Source organism: Macaca nemestrina, chromosome 19, assembly GCF_043159975.1.
Source record: "Macaca nemestrina isolate mMacNem1 chromosome 19, mMacNem.hap1, whole genome shotgun sequence".
Taxonomy (NCBI): domain Eukaryota; kingdom Metazoa; phylum Chordata; class Mammalia; order Primates; family Cercopithecidae; genus Macaca; species Macaca nemestrina.
In genome coordinates this window covers 68,570,228-68,592,704 of record NC_092143.1, presented here as the reverse complement: position 1 = coordinate 68,592,704, position 22,477 = coordinate 68,570,228, and the positions used below count along the sequence as shown (strand labels likewise).

General features: G+C 44.1%; 1 protein-coding gene across 12 annotated transcripts in view; it reads right to left on the bottom strand.

The window, feature by feature from the left end:
• The window catches only part of LOC105464930 (transmembrane protein 241), a 160,092-nt gene that overhangs the window by 61,749 nt on the left and 75,866 nt on the right, over window positions 1-22,477 (bottom strand). For all 12 annotated transcript variants that reach the window (XM_011713096.3, XM_071085540.1, XM_011713075.3 and 9 more), the window contains 2 exons: window positions 17,363-17,432; window positions 13,301-13,394 (listed from right to left, as the gene is read on the bottom strand). In XM_011713096.3, coding sequence (XP_011711398.1) covers window positions 13,301-13,394; window positions 17,363-17,432 — 164 coding nt within the window. The remainder of the gene's footprint in view (window positions 1-13,300; window positions 13,395-17,362; window positions 17,433-22,477) is intronic.

Genomic DNA, 22,477 nt, shown 5'->3' with positions numbered 1-22,477 from the left:
CATCGGGTGAAAAAGTAAACTCTTCTGTTCTTTTCTAGAGGGGGAGGGGTAGTCATTGTACAAAGGACTAACCCGAGACTTGAAAATAATGACTCCTAATTCCATGCGGACTACAAATTTTGGAGGTACTGTAAAAGTCACCAACTCTTTTGCAATTCAAATTATGCCTCTGGGTGCTCTGCTAGGTGCTGGCGATGTAACCTTGAGTAAGATGTGCCCTGCCTTCCTTGGGCTCACAGGCTGATACAGCAGGTGGATCGCTGGGAAGTACAGTTACCTGATTATTATTTTTTTCTGTTTTCCTTTACTTTTCTTCTCCTGAAGGGGAGAAAAGGGAAAGTGGTGGGCATTTGATATATCAAATCTTGACTAATCACCTACGATATTCAAGGCTAACCGTAACCACACTGGAAAATTGTGCAGAAAACATATGAAGCCTCAAGTAGGGAATAATGGCCTGAGGGTGAGGCAGGAAAGAAAGAAGACAGAATTCTTCTTGGACACAGATGCAACCCTGGGCCTGCTCCTTGTGCACCATGCCCCACCCCTCCCCACCCCAGAGCTCACACAAGAAGACTGACATGGAAATGTGGCCAGAGAGACCCTGTTCCCCACACAATCCTCCCCCTCAACCCTTCTCCTGTCAAACTGCACAGAAACAACCAAAATTACAAATTCAGTCTCATAGCTAGTTGTATTTAAATGATACAAAGCAATTAGTTGTTGACTTAAAAACTTTTCTTGTTGCACACTTGACTAACTGGCTATTTTGGAGTCCTATAAAAAAGCACAATTTGCTTGTACTTCACTGTCTGGCCTTAAAATCAGACACAGTCTACTTATACATAAACAAAACAACACCAAAAATCTTTATCTAAAGAACGACCAGGTAAGCTCAAAGTGCCAACGCAGAGTGAAGAAGGGGAAAGGGGGCCGGCTGGGCACGGTGGCTCATGACTGCAATTCCAGCATTTTGGGAGGCCCAGGCAGGCGGATCACTTGAGGTCAGGGGTTCGAGACCAGCCTGGCCAACATGGTAAAATCCTGTCTCTACTTAAAAAAAATACAAAAATTAACTGGGCGTGGTGGCGCAGGCCTGTATTCCAGCTACTCAGGAGGCTGAGGCAGGAGAATTGCTTGAAATTGGAGGCAGAGATTGCAGTGAGTTGAGATCGCACCACTGCACTCCAGCCTGGGTGACAGAGAGAGACCCTGTCTCAAAAAAAAAAAAAAAAAAAAAGCAAGCAAGAAGGAAAAAAAAAGCAAGTTTGGACCACTTTTTATAAGAGAGGAGAGCAATTTTAAGAGAGGAGAGCAATTTTAAGCACAAAAAAAATGGGCGAATAACTACTTTACACAAATTCCACTTTTGGGGATGGGACAGGAAAACAAGTGTGAGGAGGCATCCGGGTACCGGGACACCGAGATATCTCCAAGGCACAATGTAACAGAACAGTTATTTTCACAAAATTGCACCAAGTAAATATCTGCTGAAATTCTTTCAAATTTACATGTCACGCCTGTCTATCATTGATGCATCCAAACTTAGCTTTCCCATAAAAAAGTCTACTCCTTCAAATTTCCCAAGAGCTGCTTCATCTGGGTCTGCTCTGACTACGGCAGTCACTCTGCTGACACAGGCCATCGGTCCTGGCCATGGTCTGCCCTCTGGTTTGGGCACCAGCAGAACTTGCTGTGTTCTTTGCTAATTACCCGATGTTCAGCCACACCCTAGGGAACTTAGTTTAAAGGATACACACAGAGGGTCTTTACAAAGAAAGCCAAACCCCTATAGAATAAATGGCACAAAGAAAGGAAGGAATGGGTATATCACAAGAACATAGAACATGGGGCAATGCAGTTACTTTACAAGATATACGCAGAATTCCATCTTTCTCTCTTTCTGATGGGAGTGCAAAGGTGTGCAGAATAAAATCAGTTTTTGAGTGAGCACTCACCCCACACTTCTTTATTGGATACCATCCTACAATAAATCAAGCACACATCAATTCATCCCCTAGAGGAGGCCTTGCAAATGTTCCCATTAACTGGCTTTTTATGTTGCAAAAACGACTTTCATTTTTTAAAAAATTATCTGGGCTACTAATGGCAACCATAAAAACCTTAGAGTCAGGAAATTTACAGAAAGTAAGGACCTCTCCCAGTAAATGAACAAACGATAAACGAGCGAATTCATTCAAGTCAGAAGTTGTGAAACAGAATTGTTACCCTATTTTTGCAACACAGAAAATTGTGATGATCAAAGGCACTAAAATTAGCTCGGAAAAAATGAAGACGACATAACTGGAAATAAAAAACAAAACAAAACAAAAACAAGAACCTTATTCAAAACAGCAAAATGTCCACTCATAGCACTCATTTCTCTATGAATTATTTTGACAATAGGAAATGGAATTTAAAAATTTTTCCTGAATCCAAAACTGTATTTCCCCTCCCACATTCCCTCCAGGAAAACCTTGTTCATAAACAAACAACTCCCAGATAACTAACTTCCTGGCTGGCTGTTTCCATGCGAATGGCAGCTCCCAAACTTGCCACTTCATGTTCCTGTCGCCTCATCGGTGATGTCATGGAAAGACATCAGACATGCTGTTATTATTGCCGAGCAAGAGTCTGCAAAGGAAATTATGCTGCTGCCTCTAGGTTTTAATTTTCCATGAAAAATTATCCTCATTGCCATAGCCGCTGAGACAGTGAAAAAGAAAAATGATTTAATTAGGGAACAGCCATAATTAGATTTTTTAAGCATGGTCTTTCAACATAAAAGTTACATTACAGTACAGCTTCATGTGGTTTAACAATGTATTTTCATCACCTTCCAGAACATATGAAGGTGTTGAATAACAACTGAAGGGAGAAAAGGAATGCTAAACTGCTATCAGAAAGTTATATCTGAAACAAGCTTTGAAATGTGATGGGAAGGAGAAGTGAGGTGTCTTCAGCAGCTAAGATGGGAAGAACCTCAAATAGTGAACTGGGGAGAGGAGCCCCCTCTTTTGGGATTACCGTTCACCATCCAGGAGGTGGAGAAAGACAGTAACAAGCTCCCCACTCAAGAGATAGCGGCAATCAGGATGAGAATGCAAGGATGACTAGAAAGAAAAAAATAACAGTAGTAATAGAATACAAAGTAGAAAAATGAAGAGAACCAACTCTGTTCAGCATAGACTTGACCTGGTGAGAGCAAAGTGTGATGGGCTTTGTAAACATACTTCTAGGATTTCCCCTGTAGTGTGTGTGTGTGTGTGTATGTGTGTGTGTACCAGAAATTGAACCTATAAGAACTGTGATTACAGACTATGAGAGATTTGTTTACTTGTCACTTCCTCAGAAGTTCAAGGTATGAGTCAATGTTAAGCCTTGAAACTTCCCTACAAATGTATCTCAAAAAATCAGTGAAGGGTAAAAAATTACATTATTTAGAAGTCATGAAATCTGTGTAATTCCACATTTTGAAAAATTCATCTTTTTCTCATAATTCCACCAGAAACATCGAGAGTTTTACCAATGGTCTTTGAGACATTCTAAAATTCTGAACATGGAATCTTAATAACACCTGTTGACAACACTTTCATGAGTTCATCGTATATTTCAAACAGGTTTAATTTTATCCAGTAAAGTGACATAACCAAGACTCCTTCTTAGCTCGATATCGTGGCAATAGATCAAGACATATGTTAACACGTCACTGAAGAAAGAAAGACATTAGGCTTGCCGGGCGCGGTGGCTCACGCCTGTAATCCCAGCACTTTGGGAGGCCGAGGCGGGCGGATCACAAGGTCAGGAGATCGAGACCACGGTGAAACCCCGTCTCTACTAAAAATACAAAAAATTAGCCGGGCGCGGTTGTGGGCGCCTGTAGTCGCAGCTACTCGGGAGGCTGAGGCAGGAGAATGGCGTGAACCCGGGAGGCGGAGCTTGCAGTGAGCCGAGATCGCGCCACTGCACTCCAGCCTGGGCGACAGAGCGAGACTCCGTCTCAAAAAAAAAAAAGAAAGACATTAGGCCTTGCTATTACCTTCACCCAAGCTCCTGAAACCCGGAAAAATAGCAGGAGAGATAGGCAGTTGAAACTCAGAAAAATTCCTAGGCAGCTAAGAGATCTTCATAAGGGTACATCAAACAGAGGCTGAAATTTACCAGCTGACTCTTTTTGACTCTTACAGGAAACTCCTATATGGGAAACATGGTCAGGGATGGCGGTCATGTTACCCACCAGGAGGCGTTGTTATGGAGACAGCTTTGAAGGATCCCTGGCAGTTCCAGTGTATAATTAAGGCTGGTGAGTGATCACAGAACAGCCAGCAGGGTGGTCTCCATGGAAACCACCAAACATACATTTTCACATGCAGAGCAAATGTTCTGAATCAATGACTCTTTATATAGGTTTAAAAACATTGTGAATGATGCATCAATTGCTTCTTTTGTGAGACAATAACTGATTAAATATGCTGTGAGAGACCTTGTCCTCATGCACGCTGAATTCTGAGCAGTGTCTAGAATAGACAGTCCACAACTAAATTCACTACCTAGAACTAGTGAATACAAACAGTAAATTCAAACCCAGGAAATCACTGGTGAATTTCATGAGAGAATTAAAACAGCAGATTGATGGAGTCAAGGAAGACCTGCCAACTGCAGACTCTCATTAATCTAGGGCTGTCTACATATTATTTAATCCTCTCAATAACACAGACATTATTATTGCATTGTTTACAGATGAGAAAAAATGATTCATACACCTAGAAAGTGGCAGACAAGACTCAAAAGCTGGGTCAAAATTAAGTCTTGGTCTAGGTCCGTGTGACTCTAAATAATGCTCTGTGTCTGCAGAGCACTTTTGCACCCCCCAGACATTTTCACATACATTATCTCATATATTCTGCTTTGAAGCACTTAGGATCGCAGGTTCTAGCATTTTCTAATTTTGCAATATGTCCCCCCGGATCCTTGATTCTGTGCCCAACTTCCGCACCCACAATGCACTCCAGGTGCTCGGACTTACATGGGACCATATATAAGAAGGCTTTGCCCATCTTTCACTTTGACAGTATGAACAGCATTCCATCCTAAGGAGCAACGGGAAGGAAAATCCCAAGCCATAAGTGTAACAAGGTCTCACTCTGTGGCTTAGGCTGGAGTACAATAGTGTAATCGTAGCTCATTGCAGCCTCAAACTCCTGGCTCAAGCAATCCTCCTGCCTCAGCCTCCCAAGTAGCTGGGACCACAGGTACAAGACACCATACCTGGCTAATTTTTAAAAACTTTTTGTAGAAATAGGGTCTTGCTATGTTGCCCAGGCTAGTCTTGAACTCTTGGCCTTAAGCAATCCTCCTGCCTTGGCCTCCCAAAGTGCTGGGATTACAGGCATGAGCCACCACACCCAGCCTATACGTATAAATTCTGACTGTCCAAACAAAGCAAAAAGAGGGATAAACAATCCGGTTAACTGCTTGTAGCATTTACAACACAATCATCCACAAGAGAAGGCAGAATTTGGAGACAGGGGTGAAAGAAGGTCAGATTGCTGTATATTTTCTATTTTAATCAGTCTATTACATAATTTTTAAATCTGGCAAATGCTTTATTAAGTAGGCCCTGATAATTAATAATATAGTTCCTAGCAGATCATTATATAATGCTACAATTGAATGTAAATGTGATTAGCATTTAGTCTTGAATACCAGATACAATAGTCAACACCGTCAGAGCTTGTTATCATTATAATGTTTTTGCGCTATCTTTGGATATCTTTCTAGTTCAGACTCCTTGCTTTACAGATGAAACAACGGAGGATTACAGGGTGTCTTAGTCCATCTGGGCTGCTATAACAAAATACTATAGGCTGGGTAGCTTACAAACAATAAAGATTTGTCTCTCACAGTTCTGGAAGCTGGTAAGGCCAAGATCACAGCCCCTGCAGATTCCACGTCTGGTGAGGGCTGCTGTCTCAGAGATGGCACTTTTTCACCGTGTCCTCAGGGTGGAAGAAGCAAGGCAGTTCTCCGGGACCTCTTTTACAAGGACACTAATGCCCTTCATGAGGGCTCTGCCTTCATGAGCTACTCATCTCCCAAAGTCCCCACCTCTTACTACCATCACCATAGGGCTTAGGATTTCAGCATATTAATGGGGAACATAAACACTCAGACCAGAGCAAAGGGGTTCAGCGAATAGCGACCAAAGTCAAACAGTGAGTACTTCTTCCTTTCCTTTTCCCCCCTGAAATCCCAGTCTCTCTACCACACACCTCATGGAAAAGACTAGAGCCTCCGTGTATGCCTCTCTCCTATCACTGCCCAGGACATTTCTAGTACCACCTAAACTATAAGACTCTAGTGCCTGGGCAACATAACAAGATCTCATCTCTACAAAAAAATAAAATTAGCCTGGCATGGTGGTGTATGCCTACAGTCTCAGCCACTGGGGAGGCCGAGGCAGGAAGATTGCTTGAGGCCAGGAGTTTGAGGATACAGTTGCATGATCGCATCACAGCACCCTGGTCTGGGAGATACAGAGATCCTGGTCTCTAAAAAAAAAAAAGAGAGAGAGAGAGAGAGAATCGAGTATATCTTAAATCCCATGGAGTTGCCGGCTGTTTCAGGCCAGCAGTACATTCTGACATAGTTTTAGGGAAGGGATAGGAGAGGCAAGTGAGGTGCCTAGGCTGCAGCATTTGAGGAGGTACTTGTTCACACTCAGACACCGACCTAGCACTGCACGGCCCAAGAGTGAGGGCCACCTTCATCTTGGTCCTGTGTATATGAAAGATGAAATTCTAACAATGGAAAATACAAATGAAACCAAATCAAGAGACTTATTCTGAGCAAGCTACGAGCAATTATTTTTGCAGGGCCATAGAAAAAACAGACGAAGGCTGGGTTTTCTGCCTGTCATTGTCTTCGGGACATGAGATGGTGGCAGCAATTATGGCATCAGCTTTAAAGGAAGAAAGTGATCTTACAGGCTGGGTGCGGTGGCTCACGCCTGTAATCTAAGCACTTTGGGAGGCCAAGGCGTGTGGATCACGAAGTCAGGAGATCAAGACCATCCTGGTTAACACAGTGAAATCCCGTCTCTACTACAAATACAAAAAAATTAGCCAGGCGTGGTGGCGGGTGCCTGTAGTCCCAGCTACTCGGGAGGCTGAGGCAGGAGAATGGCATGAACCCGGGAGACAGAGATTGCAGTGAGCCGAGATTGCACCACTGCACTCCAGCCTGGGCGACAGAGAGAGACTCCGTCTCAAAAAAAAGAAAAAGAAAAAAAAAAGAAAAGAAAAAAGAAAGTGATCTTACAGAGGCAGCTTTGAAAGGAGGAGCACAGGCTGGCTCCTCAGGCCCCACGAGCCTTGCCACTGACGTCCAGGGAAGCTTCTCCCCTGCTAGCTTTTGCGCCACATAAACTTACTCTGATCTCCGCTGCTTCTTCCCAGTGATGCTGAGAACTCAAGTCGGTTTGAAGTTAACAAGAGTAAGACAAGACACTATCCAATCCAGGCAGAATTCTCATGTGAGGATTGAAATCTGCTGGAGAAACTGACTAGAAGAAAACTATAAACTCACACACACCACATCTTCCTTACACGTCTACACACATCCCTGCACTTCTCTTCAATCTGTTGGCTTTGTTCTGCTTGAGTGCTTTACATCATATGTGAGAAGGGATCCCGAGATTTTATGAAGATGCCATTAGATTTCACATGCCCAAATTTACCAAAATGAGAGATTAGTTTTTAAAGAGATTAGTTTTTAAATATTTGCTAAATATTCCAATACTTTTGGCTTCTTAAATTTTTTCTCAAATTCCCAGAGAGAAAAAAATAATAATAGTGATAACAACATAAAGTGACCTCAAAGGCACTTTTCTCGCATGCTAAGTATTCTCAGATCTAAGGAAGATACTGAAAACAGGTGAGGACCAGAGGGAGACATGGATGCCTTTTCTCAGAACTTGGAACTGATGAAGCTGATGTAATATCTTCAAAAACAGCCCAAAGTGGGTCCTTTTGGAGCAGTGAAGAAAGCCCCTTGGCCCCCTGAATGACCTCCCTCCCTGTGTATTTTTGAATCTTCATATAATCGCGATTCTCCTCTGGCACCACTGAAACATCCTTCTGAGTCACTTTCTGAACATGCTGGCACCCAGTGTAGGCACAATGACATCATGGGAATACTGTATTGCTAAGAACAATTTTGTTGTATTTCAAATGTCAGCACGTTTTGATGTGTAGGTGGTCCAAAGAATGGATACATATTCTGCCACGGAGGATCACGAGCTTATTTTCAAATAGGAAAAAGAGAGAGAGAGAGGGGAGATTGCTTGATGTACCCGAGGCTGGAAGAGATAGATCTTAATGGCTCATTGAATCCAATTTTTATTTAAGAAGAATTTGCATTAAACCACAGCAGCCAATTAAAAATCCTCCCTCTTCTGAATTAAGTATTGAGGAGAAAATTATAAACCTCCCTCAGAATTTAAGAAAAGAAAAATACAATAAATGAAAAAGAGACTTGAAACTAGTGGTCAAATAGGTAAAGTCATATACACAGGAAAAAAAAATGTCCTAAATCCTAAAAAACAGGATTTAAGCATTATGCTTTGAGCACTATTACTTTACAGCTTTCAGGGATGATTTCCATGCCATAAAATTCACTTATTATAAAGTGTAATGATTGTTAATGAACAAATTTAATAAATTAACTTAAAAGATGATGCAACCTTCACCACAATTCAGTTTGAAAGTTTCCATTAGCCACAACACTTCCTTCCAGTCTATTTGCAGTCGATTTCTTTCTCTAAGAAACCACTGGTCCTACTTTGTGACTATAAATTTACTTTTTTTTTTTTTTTTTTTTGAGACGGAGTCTCGCTTTATTGCCCAGGCTGAAGTGCAGTGGCCTGATCTCAGCTCACTGCAAGCTCCACCTCCCGGGTTCACGCCATTCTCCTGCCTCAGCCTCCCGAGTAGCTGGGACTACAGCTGCCCACCACCATGCCCGGCTAATTTTTTGTATTTTTAGTAGAGACAGGGTTTCACCGTGTTAGCCAAGATGGTCTCGATTTCCTGACCTCGTGATCCACTCACCTCGGGCTCCCAAAGTGCTGGGATTACAGGAGTGAGCCACCGTGCCCGGCCTAAATTTACTTTTTTATGGACATTTCATACAAACAGAATACTACTATATGTATTCTTTTGCGACTGGATTCTTTAGCTCAGCATCTTTTTGAGGTTCATCCATGCTGTAGCAATGTATTAATAGCCCATTCCTTCTGATTAGTGAATAGTATTCCAAATTGTGTATGTGTGTGTGTGTGTGTCTTGTTTATATATTCACTAGTTGATGGACATTTAGAATTATTTCCAGTTTGGGTTTCTTATGAATAATGCTAATAAGAACACTCACGTATGAGTTTTTTGTAGCCATATATTTTCATTTCTCTTGGGTAGATTCTTAAGAATAGAATTGCTAAGCTGTAGTCACTTTATGTTTAATCTTCTAAGAAACTAGCAAACTGTTTTCGAAAGTGGCTGTATATATGCCTACAGCAATTTATGAATGTTCTGGTTTCTCCACATCCTTGCCAACATTTGGTACTGTCTGTATCTTTTTAAAAAATTACAGTAGTATGTGTGGTATCTCATCCTGGTTTCAATTTGCATTTATCTAATGACTAGCGATGCCAAACACCTTCCTATGTACTTATTACCCATTTAGATATCTTCTTTTATCAAATATCTGTTCATGTGTTTAGATCAGTTTTATTTTTTATAAGTATCATCATTATCCTTTTTTTTTTTTTTTTAGACAGAGTCTTGCTCTGTCACCCAGGCTGGAGGGCAGCGGCACCATCTTGGCTCAATGCAACCTCTGCATCCTGGGTTCAAGCGATTCTCCTACCTTGGCCTCCCAAGTAGCTGGAACTACAGGCGTGCGCCACCACGCCCAGATAGTTTTTGTACGTTTACTAGAGACAGGGTTTCACTATGTTGACCAGTCTGGTCTTGAACTCCTGATCTCAGGTGATCCACCTGCCTTGGCCTCCCAGAGTGCTGGGATTACAGGCATGAGCCACTATGTCTGGCCTCAACGTTATCATTTTAATTATTATTATTATTATTATTATTTTTTGAGACGGAGTCTCGCTCTGTCACCCAGGCTGGAGTGCGGTGGCCGGATCTCTGCTCACTGCAAGCTCCGCCTCCCGGGTTTACGCCATTCTCCTGGCTCAGCCTCCCGAGTAGCTGGGACTACAGGCGCTCGCCACCTCGCCCGGCTAGTTTTTTGTACTTTTTAGTAGAGATGGGGTTTCACCGTGTTAGCCAGGATGGTCTCGATCTCCTGACCTCGTGATCCGCCCGTCTCGGCCTCCCAAAGTGCTGGGATTACAGGCTTGAGCCACCGCGCCCGGCCTTAATTATTTTTATTTATTTATTTATTAGTAGTAGTAGTATTTTGAGACAGAGTTTCGCTCTTGTTGCTCAGGCTAGAGTGCAATGGCGCAATCTTGGCTCACTGCAACCTCCACCTCCCGGGTTCAAGTGATTCTCCTGCCTCATCCTCCCGAGTAGCTGGGATTACAGGCATGCACCACCTCACCCAGTTAATTTTGTATTTTTAGTAGAGACGGGGTTTCTCCATGTTGATCAGGCTGGTCTCAAACTCCCGACCTCAGGTGATCCACCCGCCTCTGACTCCCAAACTGCTGGGATCACAGGTCTGAGCCACCGTGCCCAGCCTATTTATTTATTTTTAACTTGTATTTTTTTTTAACTTTTATTTTAGGTTCAGGGGTACATGCCCAGGTTTGTTATATAGGTAAACTGCATGTCACAGGGGTTTGATGTACAGATTATTTCATCACCCAGGTAATAAGCATAGTACCCAATAGGTAGTTTTTCAGTCCTCTCTGTCCTCCCATCCCTTACCCTCAAGTAGGCTCTGGTGTCAGTTGTTACTTCTTTGTGTCTATGTGTTCTCAATGTTTAATTCCCCCTTATAAGTTTAATTCCCCCTTCTTTGGTGTTCTGTTCCTACGTGGATTCACTTGGGATAATGGCCTCCAGCTCCATCCATGCTGCTGCAGAGGACATGATCTCATTCTTTTTTTTTTTTTTTTTTTTTGAGATGCAGTTTTGCTCTTGTTGCCCAGACTGGAGTGCATGGCGCTATCTCGGCTCACTGCAACCTCCACCTCCCAGGCTCAAGCAATTCTCCTGCCTCAGCCTCCTGAGTAGCCGGGATTATAGGCGTGCACCACAATGCCCGGCTAATTTTTGTATTTTTAGTAGAGACAGGGTTTCACCATGTTGGTCAGGCTGGTCTCAGACTCCTGACCTCAGGTGATCCACCTGCCTCAGCCTCCCAAGGTGTTGGGATTACAGGTGTGAGCCACCGTGCTCGGCCAATCTCTTTCTTTTTTATGGCTGCATAGTATCCCATGGTGTATATGTGCAACATTTTCCTTATCCAGTCTACCATTGATGGGCGTTTAGACTGATTCCATGTCTCTGCTATTGTGACTAGCATTGTGATGAACATACAGGTGTATGTGTCTTTATGGTAGAACAATTTACATTCCTTTGGGTATATACCCAGTAATAGGATTGCTGGTTTGAATGGTAATTCTGTTTTAAGTTTTTTGAGAAATCACCAAACTGCTTTCCTTTAGACCAGTTTTAAATTGGGTTGTAGGTCATCTCATTGAGGTATAAGAAATCTTCATATATTCTGGATACAGTTCCTTTATCAGACATTATGATTTGCAGATATTTTCTCCTAGGCTGTGGCTTACCTTTTTCTTTTCTTTTCTTTTCTTTTGAGACGGAGTCTCACTCTGTTGCCCAGGCTGGAGTTCAATGCCATGATCTTGGCTCACTGCAAGCTCCACCTCCCGGGTTCACACCATTCTCCTGCCTCAGCCTCCCGAGTAGCTGGGACTACAGGCGCCCACCACCACGCCCAGCTAATTTTTTTGTATTTTTAGTAGAGACGGGGTTTCACTGTGTTAGCCTGGATGGTCTCAATCTCCTGACCTCATGATCTGCCTGCCTTGGCCTCCCCAAGTGCTGGGATTACAGGCGTGAGCCACCGCGCCCAGCCTACCTTTTCATTTTCTTAATGGTGTTTTTGAATTGTAAAAGGTTTTAATTTAAATAAACTAAACTACAATTTATCAATTATTTTATGATTTATGCTTTTGGTGTCATATCTAAGAATCCGCCAAACCCAAGGCCATTAAGGCTTTTTGTTGTGTTTTCTTCTAATAGTTTTCCAGCTTTGGTATTACATTTATGTCTGTGATTCATTCTGAGTTAATGATGTCAAGCAAGGATCTAAGATTGTTTATTTGTAGGTTGGTTTGTATGTTGATATCTGATTGCTCCAACACTGTTTGTTGAATAAACAATCCTGGCCAGGTGTGGTGGCTCACGCCTGTAATCCCAGCACTTTGGGAGGCCGAGGCGGGTGGATCGCCAGGTCAGGAGTTCAAGACCAGTCTGACCAACATGGTGAAACCCCATCTCTACTAAAAATACAAAAATTAGCTGGGCGTGGTGGCGTGCGCCTGTAATCCCAGCTATTCAGGAGGCTGAGGCAGGAGCATCGCTTGAACTCGGGAGGCGGAAGTTACAGTGAGCCAAGATCGCGCCACTGTACTCCAGCCTGGGCGAGAGTGTGAGACTCCATCTCAAAAAACAAAACAAAAAAAGAAAAAGAAAAAGAAAAAACAATCCTTTTCTCATTGTGGTTGGCACCTTTGTTGAAAATCAATTGACCATAAATGCCTATCCCTATACCAATACCATAATGCCTTGATTATTCTAGCTTAGTACTGAATTTTCAAATCACACAATTTAAGTCCCCCAACTTTATCTTTGTCAACATTGTTTTGGCTATTTAAACCTTTAAACATGGTTTCCTTTTGATTTCTGAATAAATTTAAATAGCTGTTCTGTAGTATCTTCAGGCTAAATACTACATCTGAGGACAGACACTCAGAGATAGTTCTTACTGACCACTTTTTTACTACACACAGATCACATTTTGCTTCTCTGAATGTCTCTCATGTCTCAGGACTCTGAGAAAGATTAAATATGCCACGTTGATAAAATGAGTAGGCCTCAGAAATCATTACCTGAATAAAGGAAGGATCAGGCTCAGGGACAGTGCCTAGAAGTGGTCTCATGAAGCTCAAACAGCTTCACATTACCCAGGTGCTGAGATCTCTGGAAACAAAGGCGCTTGAGAATTTCCCACCCCTCTCGTCTCTTACCTTAGCAAAGAAAATCCAGGCTGCACACTGCGCTGGGGCCAGATAGCTTTTTAGCTTCACTGTACTGAACACGAGAAAGAATCCCAAAAATCCACTGGAAGGAGAAAAGATTCTTTTGTTAGTGAGGCTTGTCTTCCCTTAGCCAATGGCTGACTAGTTTCTGCTACATTTTACCAGTCAATTTCAAATTATTATGCAACCTCTACCTCATGTGTGTTTTCTAGATCTGTGATCTCTGGATGAAAATAAAAAATTTTTTAAAGTCATTAAGCTCTGTTTTTCTAAGGAAAGAGGATTTTGTTGGTGAGAGGAATGGTGCAAAGAAATTTCGGAGGTCTCTGGCTAAATCATGAAACAAAAATAAAGGTGGAGGACGACACCTCCTGTTCCTTCCCATAGAACTTCTGGAGTTTTGGTGCTTGGCAAGGTACTTAACTTTTTTTCAAGCAAGACAAACTGGCTCGAAAAGACTTCCAAAGGGAAACTCACCATATGAGAAGAGAGAGTCTGAACTGGCCTCCCAGGCTCATCAGAATCTGAAGGGGAAGGCTGGCTTCAGTGACACATATGGCTGAAGCCAGAAGCCCCCAAACCAGGCCGTCCTGCCATAGGAAGTATGCTTTGGAAATGATGCCTACACATGTGTATGAATGGAAAGATCCCCACTCATGGGAACCTGAGGAAGGGGCAGCATCTTGGGGCTATTCAGAAGTCTGAATCGACAAGGGCAAGGGCATAGCAGTGGACAGAGACATAGTTGCCTGTGCTGGAACTATTTTCAAAAGTGCCCTGTGTGGCCAGGGCCAAAGCAAAGGGAGCTCCAAATGCTTCCTGGCATTTGAAGGCAGGACAATTGGGGAAGAGGGGTGTGTGTGTGTGTGTGTGTGTGTGTGTGTGAGTGTGTGAGAGAGACAGTATGTGTGTGTGTGTGTTAGAGAGAGGGAGAAAGGTTGACTTCTTGCAAATATGTGCAAGTAGTGGTTTCAGTGTGACTGTTACTTGAACTTGAAAATTGCAAAATAAGAGATATGACTGGAGTTGTAACTCCAAGCTAGAAAGGCAAGTACTGTGAGTTGTACTTCATTTGCATCTCCGACCCTTGACAGCCACACTTCCATCTGACCTTATTACAGGCACTGGTGCGCAGCTCCAATGCAGATCCTAAACTCTGAGCAGGAAAGGCCCAATCTTGGGCTGCTCTTTGTATTTTCAACAGAGCCTAACATGGTGCCTCAGTTACAGTACACATTAACTAAATGCTTGTCAGGTTGAATTGGAAGCAGGTTGAATTGAATTGAACACACCTAAGGCCAAATGTCACAGAAATGTGTACCTTCACTTCATTAGATTAGACTAGTTCACAGCCACATTCTTGGGGCAGGACTAAAGATAGGCATTAGGTTTCCCCTGTGTGATTTCAGCCTGTTTGGTCCTGATGACCTGCAAAGTTTGTTCTGATTTGCATCAGCAGTCATGGGAGGCTGAACAGCTATGGATTAAGATGTCAAGTTACTCACACCCAAAAGGCAGAGAGGCCCCGTGGGTAAGCAGCAGGCCTACCCAATCACACCCAGCGCCTGGATTTCTATTCCTTGCTGTGCTTACTGACCCTCGTTACCTTAACCAAATCCCCCTTCCCACCTTTTTGTCTCAGGTTCAGTTTCCTTAAAGTAGAAATAATCATAGCGGTCCTCATCCTATCTTAATGGAAACCAGAGGCTTTTAGAACAGTAAGATTACCTAGCCCCAAAGTCTCACTTTATTAACAATGAAACTGGGGCACAGGTACAATCAGAATACAGGTCTCCATGGCTCTTCAGATCTCTGGACCAGCAAGGGCGCTGGCACAGCAGTGGACAGATGTAGTTGCCTGTGCTGGAACTATTTTCAAAAGTGCCACTGCGTGGCCAGGGCGAAAGCAAAGCGAGCTCTAAACTCTTCCTGGCATTTGGAGGCAGGACAACTGGGGAAGACGTGACGCTTCATGGAAATGTGTTCTTGACCAGCTAGACAAAGAGTGAGATGTGCCAGGCACTGGTGGTCATGAGGGTGGGGCTGAAAAGGGAGGTAGCAGTGCTCCAGGCTCCTCTTGGTGGCTCCCACCTCTGCATCCAAGGAAGTAACAACTTCACAGGTGCCTGCCCAACCTCCCAGACTTCCTTTCCCTTGAGTCTTTCCCTCTCCTCTATGCCTCTAGCCACAGGGGTGGCATGATTCCATGCTGACCTGTCCTCTCAGTGCAGACTCTGGGCCAGGATAAGCTCGTGCAGGTTTGTGACTGACAGGCTTCTGGAAGCATCTGGGGCTCTTTTCCATCGCTTGACTTCTATGTCTGTGACTCATTTTTACATTACTCATGGATCTCTTATCTTTCTCCTTGCACTTTCAGCCCATCTACCCCTTGCTAGGGAGGCAGACCTGAAAAGCAGAGGGAGGCTCCCAGAAATGAAGGAAATCTGGGAGCAGGAGACTCCCTGTTAATGGGGTCTTTGGGCTATGGCTACCATGCCCCTCCTGAGCTCCCCCAGAACCTCCTGAAGGTGACAATGCTCAGTGTGAGATATGGTGGAGCCTCTGAACGACACAGGGAAAACCAATGCATTCCTCAAAGAGGCTGAGCTCTGTACAGAAGCATGGGTAAAATGTAACAGAGTCACATCAATTCAAATAGAGATTTCCAGATCTTTAGAATAAAACAAAACCCTGATTTACCATGTTGCATTATGAGAAAGTTACAGATTAAAAGGGGCAGAAATAGAGCCCAATTGTCACCCCACAAAGCCAACATCAATGGGCTGTGAACTGTGCTGCTCTGTTCCAAATAACCAAACAATGGTTGACCTCCCGGGTACACCCTGCTTGCCCATGCTGCCAAATAACCAGACTCAAAGAGAAACAAGTCCGCAGCCGCCCGCCCAGCATGAAGACTCATGCCATGTGATCCCAGCTAACGGGCAAGGCCTAACCAACTGACAGGAACTAGGAGAGTGAATTGTGTCAGTGTTTTCCTGAAATTTTTCTGAGGGTGATAAATAAATCATTCCAAGGTTCAAATGCAGAAACAAACTCTGTAATATTGATTCTTTTTTTTTGGCCCAAACACACCAGAGGAGCAGGACATACCCACTAGCCACATAGCAGCTTTTTAACATTGTAAAGAACCACTGCTTCACAAGGCACTGTTTGATATGTGTGGGAACAGGTGGCCTGATTTTTACATAGCAATTCTTCATGATCTATTGACATTGTATTTACAGTCAACCTGAGTAGATCATCATAATGACCACCATTTACTGGCCCTGGCACGAAGCTTAAGACCCAAAGATCAGACAGTTAGCAACGGCAATTGTGGGGTTCAACCCGGGTCAGTCTTTCTACCACATCAGGATGCCACACATGCTTTGGGCCTTTCCACTTCTTGGCATGATGAGGTCAAGCGAAGTGGTGATCATGGCAGGACATGGGGAGAAGGTGAGGATACACTTCCGTGTGTTCAGATGTAGCCCTCCAACTGGCCTATATCCCTGAGTCCTTCCCAAGACCAAGCACTAATGATCACCTTGTTGTCTAGACATCTCTTAGCCATCAGTTTCCAAAATCTAATTCCCAGAATCTTTGGGTTTGGTGGAGGTTATTTTGGAGGTTGCCTTAAGGAGCAAGAAGGAGGCCAAAGGGAAAGCTGAGCAGGTGGGATTCTGAACCCAAATCTTCCCTTGAACTGGATCCATTTCATCAGTTTTATAGATTGGAGTTCTATGTGAGATTTGCTTGTGGAGGGGGAAAAAAGTGGGAGAATCCTAGCTCTAGAGCAGGTGTGAAAACCACTGTCTTGGCAGAGGCACGTCCATGGGCCAGGGGTCCTGGCAGGGCCCAAGCTGGCCCTGAGCATCTAAAGGTGCTAAGTGACAGCCTGCTGGTGACATAATGACTGCTTCCTCACCTGCACCCACCACCACTCTCTCCTGCCACTCACTCAGGCACCAGCAGTGACCCTGAACTTCACAGAGAGGAAGACACAGCGGACAGCACAGAAAGCATACAAATGAGTGAGCTTAAGATTACCTGGCACAGCAGCTGCCATGGAATCTGTAGAAGTACAGGAATGGGAAGTCCAGGACACTGAAGAGATCACCTGAGGGGCACAGCAATGGTGAAACAGTGACCCATGAGGCCTCACATGCCCCTCTGCCCCGTCGCCCCAGGAAATGCAAGGAGGGCGTCTTTAGCAGTCCTATGCTTTCAGTCCCCTGGCATTGAATTCACTCCAGCATTCCCAGGGATTCTGTTACTGACATTATCTTATCATGATAGTAACAGTATGATGAGATGATAATAATAACGCCCATTTAGGGAGCATGCCTTGTGCAGGGCCCAATGCTAAAATCTTTATGTATGTATCTCTTTCAATCTTAGTAACATCTCTGTGAGATTCTATTATGCCCATTTAAATTAAGGCTCAGAGAAGTTAAGGAACATGGCTAAGATTGCACAACTCTTAAACTATGGAGCCAGAATGTGAACTCCAGTCAATCCAAACCTTAGGCTGTCTCCTCTCTACTAGGCAGTCAACCCTGCACAAGGGAGTGTGCAGGATAAAAGAATCTTTTTCAAGGCTCTTTTCTTCTTTTCTGCCTCATATCTAAAAAAAAGGTCATGAATGCACTGCCCTGACATTTTTTTTTTTTTTCATTTTCATGTTTAATGACTGCAAGAACAGCACGGGGGCCAGACCAACTGTGCAAATTCATTTTAGTTTGAGGTCCAAAGGGTACATTTATTTCTTGTGAAGTAAGTTCATTCCTTTAGTTCCACTTGGTGCAAGAGGAAATAATCACACATATTGGCCGTTTCCCTCTCTGGAATTTGAACTTGGTCACAAACAAAAAGTCAGGAGATTAAAAAGGCAGAAATCCTTCCAAAAATGTCCGGAGAAAAGGAATTAAGCATTTCCACAGCAGATAGCTTGAGTCTTCCAAATCTGGAATTTCTGAACCCCTTGGAGAGCCTGGTCTTCCAGACCCCTGGGCCTTAGCCTGTCTCTCAGTTCTGGGGGCCTGTGGGGAGAGGGCTGAATTTCCTAAGTATTGCTAGTATATTAGGTGTGCAGTGGAACACACAGGCAGCAGCATTTCCTTCACCACTATGCTATTCATCAAGAGTTTCAGATCAAAAGACATGATGGGCTCCTACGCTTTCTTGGAGACCCAAACGATCTCAAATGATTCAACTATCTATTGGGAAGGAAAGTTCTGAGTTGGATTTCTCTGGAGGTTTTTTAAAAATTACGACTGTTATTTTCTTTGTTTTGTTTCTGCAAGTGAGTGTGTATTTAACGACAAGGAGGGGATTTCTTGGGATCTGGTTTTCATGAAGCCCAACAAGACTTCTTGTTCTCTTTCGGCCACGATTCCTCTCAATACCTTTACTGTCAAACCGGGACCTGTGTTGGTAGAGGGAATTTGTAAATGACAACATCAGGTGCCACTTAGTGTGTGAAGAGCATGGATATATTCTGAAGTCCCTTTCCCCACAGGAGTGATAGGCAAGGGTGTCCTGGGGACCCCAGACCTAGAGAGTGGCCAGAGCCCTCCATTCAGGCAGGTGGAGGGAGAGTCTGTCCATGTCCACGGAGAATGTGTTCCGTCTCTTTGGCAGCTGTGTGCTCTTGGCCCTTTCCCAATTTCCCTCTCAGTGTGAGAGGAACTGCAGCGCAGCCAGTGTGATAATGAGGAATGGCGGAGAGGGAGACGAATGAAACCCAGGACCTTGAGACCTCTCAGGCTGTGCCCCTCTCAGCACCCAGTCTTTCATCAGAAACGCTCCAGCAGGGTGAACGGGACTCATGGCGCGTGGCAGCTTTTATAGCCCAGCCCAGGCTTTGGAGGGGGTCTAGAGAGCAGAAGTGTGGTCAGAGGAAGACTGGGAGGGAAGAAAAGAAAGAAAAAACAAAACAAAACAAAACAAAACAAAACACAGTCCTTGGGAAATAATAACCCCCATCCAAATCCTGAAAACTGACTCCACAATGGGAGAGACAAAATAAGAATAGCTAACCTTTGCCTTTGAGCCATCGCTAAAACCATCACACGTTGGTTTCTCACACACCACTTAGCTGACTTCACACCTGTCCCTCCTCCTAGAATTAGTGAGTCCTTGAGAGTAGGGATGCTATTTTCCTCATCCCCGCACCCGTTGTGTGTCAGCACCATATCCAACACACCCAGCAGATAGCAAGCACTACCAAACCAAGACTATCAGAAAGACCTGATCACCTCTTGCCTTCCCTAGAGCTAATGTTCTAGTTTCCGGCTGGCTCTGTGGTCCTCAATTTTAAGCTGACCTCAAATTTTCCCCTTTGATGCCTTCCACCTGCCTTCTCTTTTGCTAAAGTAGTACTCCTAAGCGGAGAGGGTGCACGGCAACCCTGGAACAGCAAATGTTAGTGACTGTGCTATAAATACCCCCGGAAGAGGTTGCAGCATGTGGCTGGCTGGCCCTAGCCATATGCAAACTTGATCTAGGAGCCTAAAAAATGGCCTCAAAACAACACTCCTGCACCATCTAGTGCTGAACTACATGGCTTAAGCACAAATCAAGTGGCTACAGAGTTGTAAACATGGCCGGGCGTGGTGGCTCATGCCTGTAATCCCAGCACTTTGGGAGGCTGAGGCGGGTGAATCACAAGGTCAGGAGTTCAAGACCAGCCTGGCCAAGATGGTGAAACCCCGTCTCTACTAAAAATACAAAAATTAGCCAGGCGTGGTGGTAGGAGCCTGTAATCCCAGCCACTCGGGAGGCTGAAGCAGAGTTGAACTGCTTGAATCCGGGAGGCACGGTTTGCAGTGGGCCGAGATTGCGCCATTGCACTCCAGCCTGGCTGACAGAGTAAGACTCCATCTCAAAAAAAAAAAAAAGAGTAAACATGTTTTGCTACAGCAACATGCGGCATTATGCAATGGAGTCTGAGTTAGGCCCTCACTGTTGTGTTCTGCAGTTAAAAATCCGCTGACTCTGAGTGAGCAAGTGAAGTCCATTTCTCTAAAGATTACGAAGCATGAAATTGCCATGGTGAAAAGTGTGACACAATATTACCACATTCAAGACAAATTGATATTTGAGCATGAAGAAAATTTCCTCTCATGTTCTTACCCTCAAAACTGGCAGGAAAACAGGAGGTCAGTTCCAAGCAGCAATTAGTGCTGCTTGCTCTGTCTCACACATGAGCCACAGACACACCAGGTAACAAGGTTGTTTCTGGGCCAGATTCCTGAGTCTCCCTGCTCCTTTCGTTCCCTGAAATTCTCTCCAGCTCTCTTGACCACCACAGCTAAGGGGCCCCACACAAACAGGAAGTGCAAACTCTTTAAGAGGGGAAATTTCCTCTTATCTACTATATTTAAAAGAGTGCAAGGGGGAAAGGTGGTCCTCTTCTCAAGGAAGGTTCTGAGATTCTCAGAGCAAACTCTGTGGTGGGGCGCATGCTGAGGGCATGAAGAAATGTCTGCCTGAGTCCTACCACTGCTGCCAGCACACTCCAAAGGTGCACCTGCAAGAGAGCTTCTCTTTCCAATCACTCAGGTGTGAGTGAGGAGGGAAGCTCAGTCAAAAGCACTATCCAGAAACCCTCACACACCCTCTAGAAGAGTTAAAATAGGACTGACAACGTTAAATGCTGGTGAGGATGTGGAGCAACTGGAACTCCCACACACTACTGGGTGGGAGTGGAAAATGGTACAAACATTTTGGAAAACATCCTTTCTTAGAAAGTGAAACATACATCTACTCTAAGACCCAGTAATCCTATTCTGAAATGTTCATCCAAGAGACGTGAGAACATAAGTCCACAAAAAGGCTGGTATGAGAATGTTCAGAGCAGCCACAAGCTGGGAACAGCCCAGGTGAGCATCAACAGGTAAATGGATAAACAAACGTGATATATGCATACAATGGAACCCTACCAGCAACAAAAAGGAACAAACTCATGATATACACAACAACATGAATGAGTCTCTAAACACCGTGCTGCATGTAAGAGCCAGACACAAAAAGTACTGATGATTCCATTTACAAGGGCTTAAGAATAGACAGAACTTATCTATGGTAACAGACATCAGATCCATAGAGGCCTTCATGGTGTGGAGAGGGAGTGACGAGGAAGGGGCAGGAGGAAGCTTTCTGCAGTGATAGAAATGTTCTATATCTTGGTGGCGGATAAGTTATGTAGGTATGTAGATTTGCCAAAATTGATCGAGCTGTACATTTAACATGTATATTTCATATATGTAAATTATATATCAATCTTAAAATGTTTTTAAAGTACTACCAAATAACTAAGATACAAGTAATAAAAGAAGGGGGCTAGGTGCAGTGGCTCACGCCTGTAATCCTAGCACTTTGGGAGGCCAAGGCGGGTGGATCACTTGAGGTCAGGAGTTCAAGACCAGCCTGACCAACATGGTGAAACCCCGTCTCTCCTAAAAATACAAAAATTAGCTGGGCATGGTGGCGGGCACCTGTAATCCTAGCTACTCGGGAGGCTGAGGCAGGAGAATCACTTGAACCCAGGAGGCAGAGGTTGCAGTGAGCAGAGATCGTGCCACTGTACTACAGCCTAGGCAAGAGAGCACGAGACTGTCTCAAAAAAAAAAAAAGAAAAAAAAAAAGAAAGAAAGAAAAGAAGAAGGGGTAAGAAGAAACCAGAAAGAATTGAGCCCTGCTGTAAGATGTCAGAAAGTATGAACAGATCCTTCCAAGTAGACTGTCCCTATGGAGACTGACTGTGACTGTGTCTTAACCGGGGCAGTAGGGAACCAGGAAGACAGCTCACCCAATGCACACTCAGACCCCGTGGCAGATGTTCTAGATGGCAAGTGTAATAAGCAAGTGAGAAAGAATAAAGTGCTGCTCTACCTTGAAGTGGGCTAGACTGCCCATGGGTCCCATCAGAAAGTGAATGAATGAACTGGCGGGAACTGGAGCCACCCTATAAGAGTAGTCCTGCTTCTTTACAGCAAGGGAGCCCACAGCCACTTCAGCAGTGCCACGGCCCAGCAAAACCCTTCTTATAAGCCCAACTTTCTGTACTCGGCCTCTGCAATGACACCATCTCAGCTAGCAGGAAACTGTAAAAAATCCAAGTTGCAGAGAAGAGTCCTTCAAGAGCAGTGTCCCAGGACT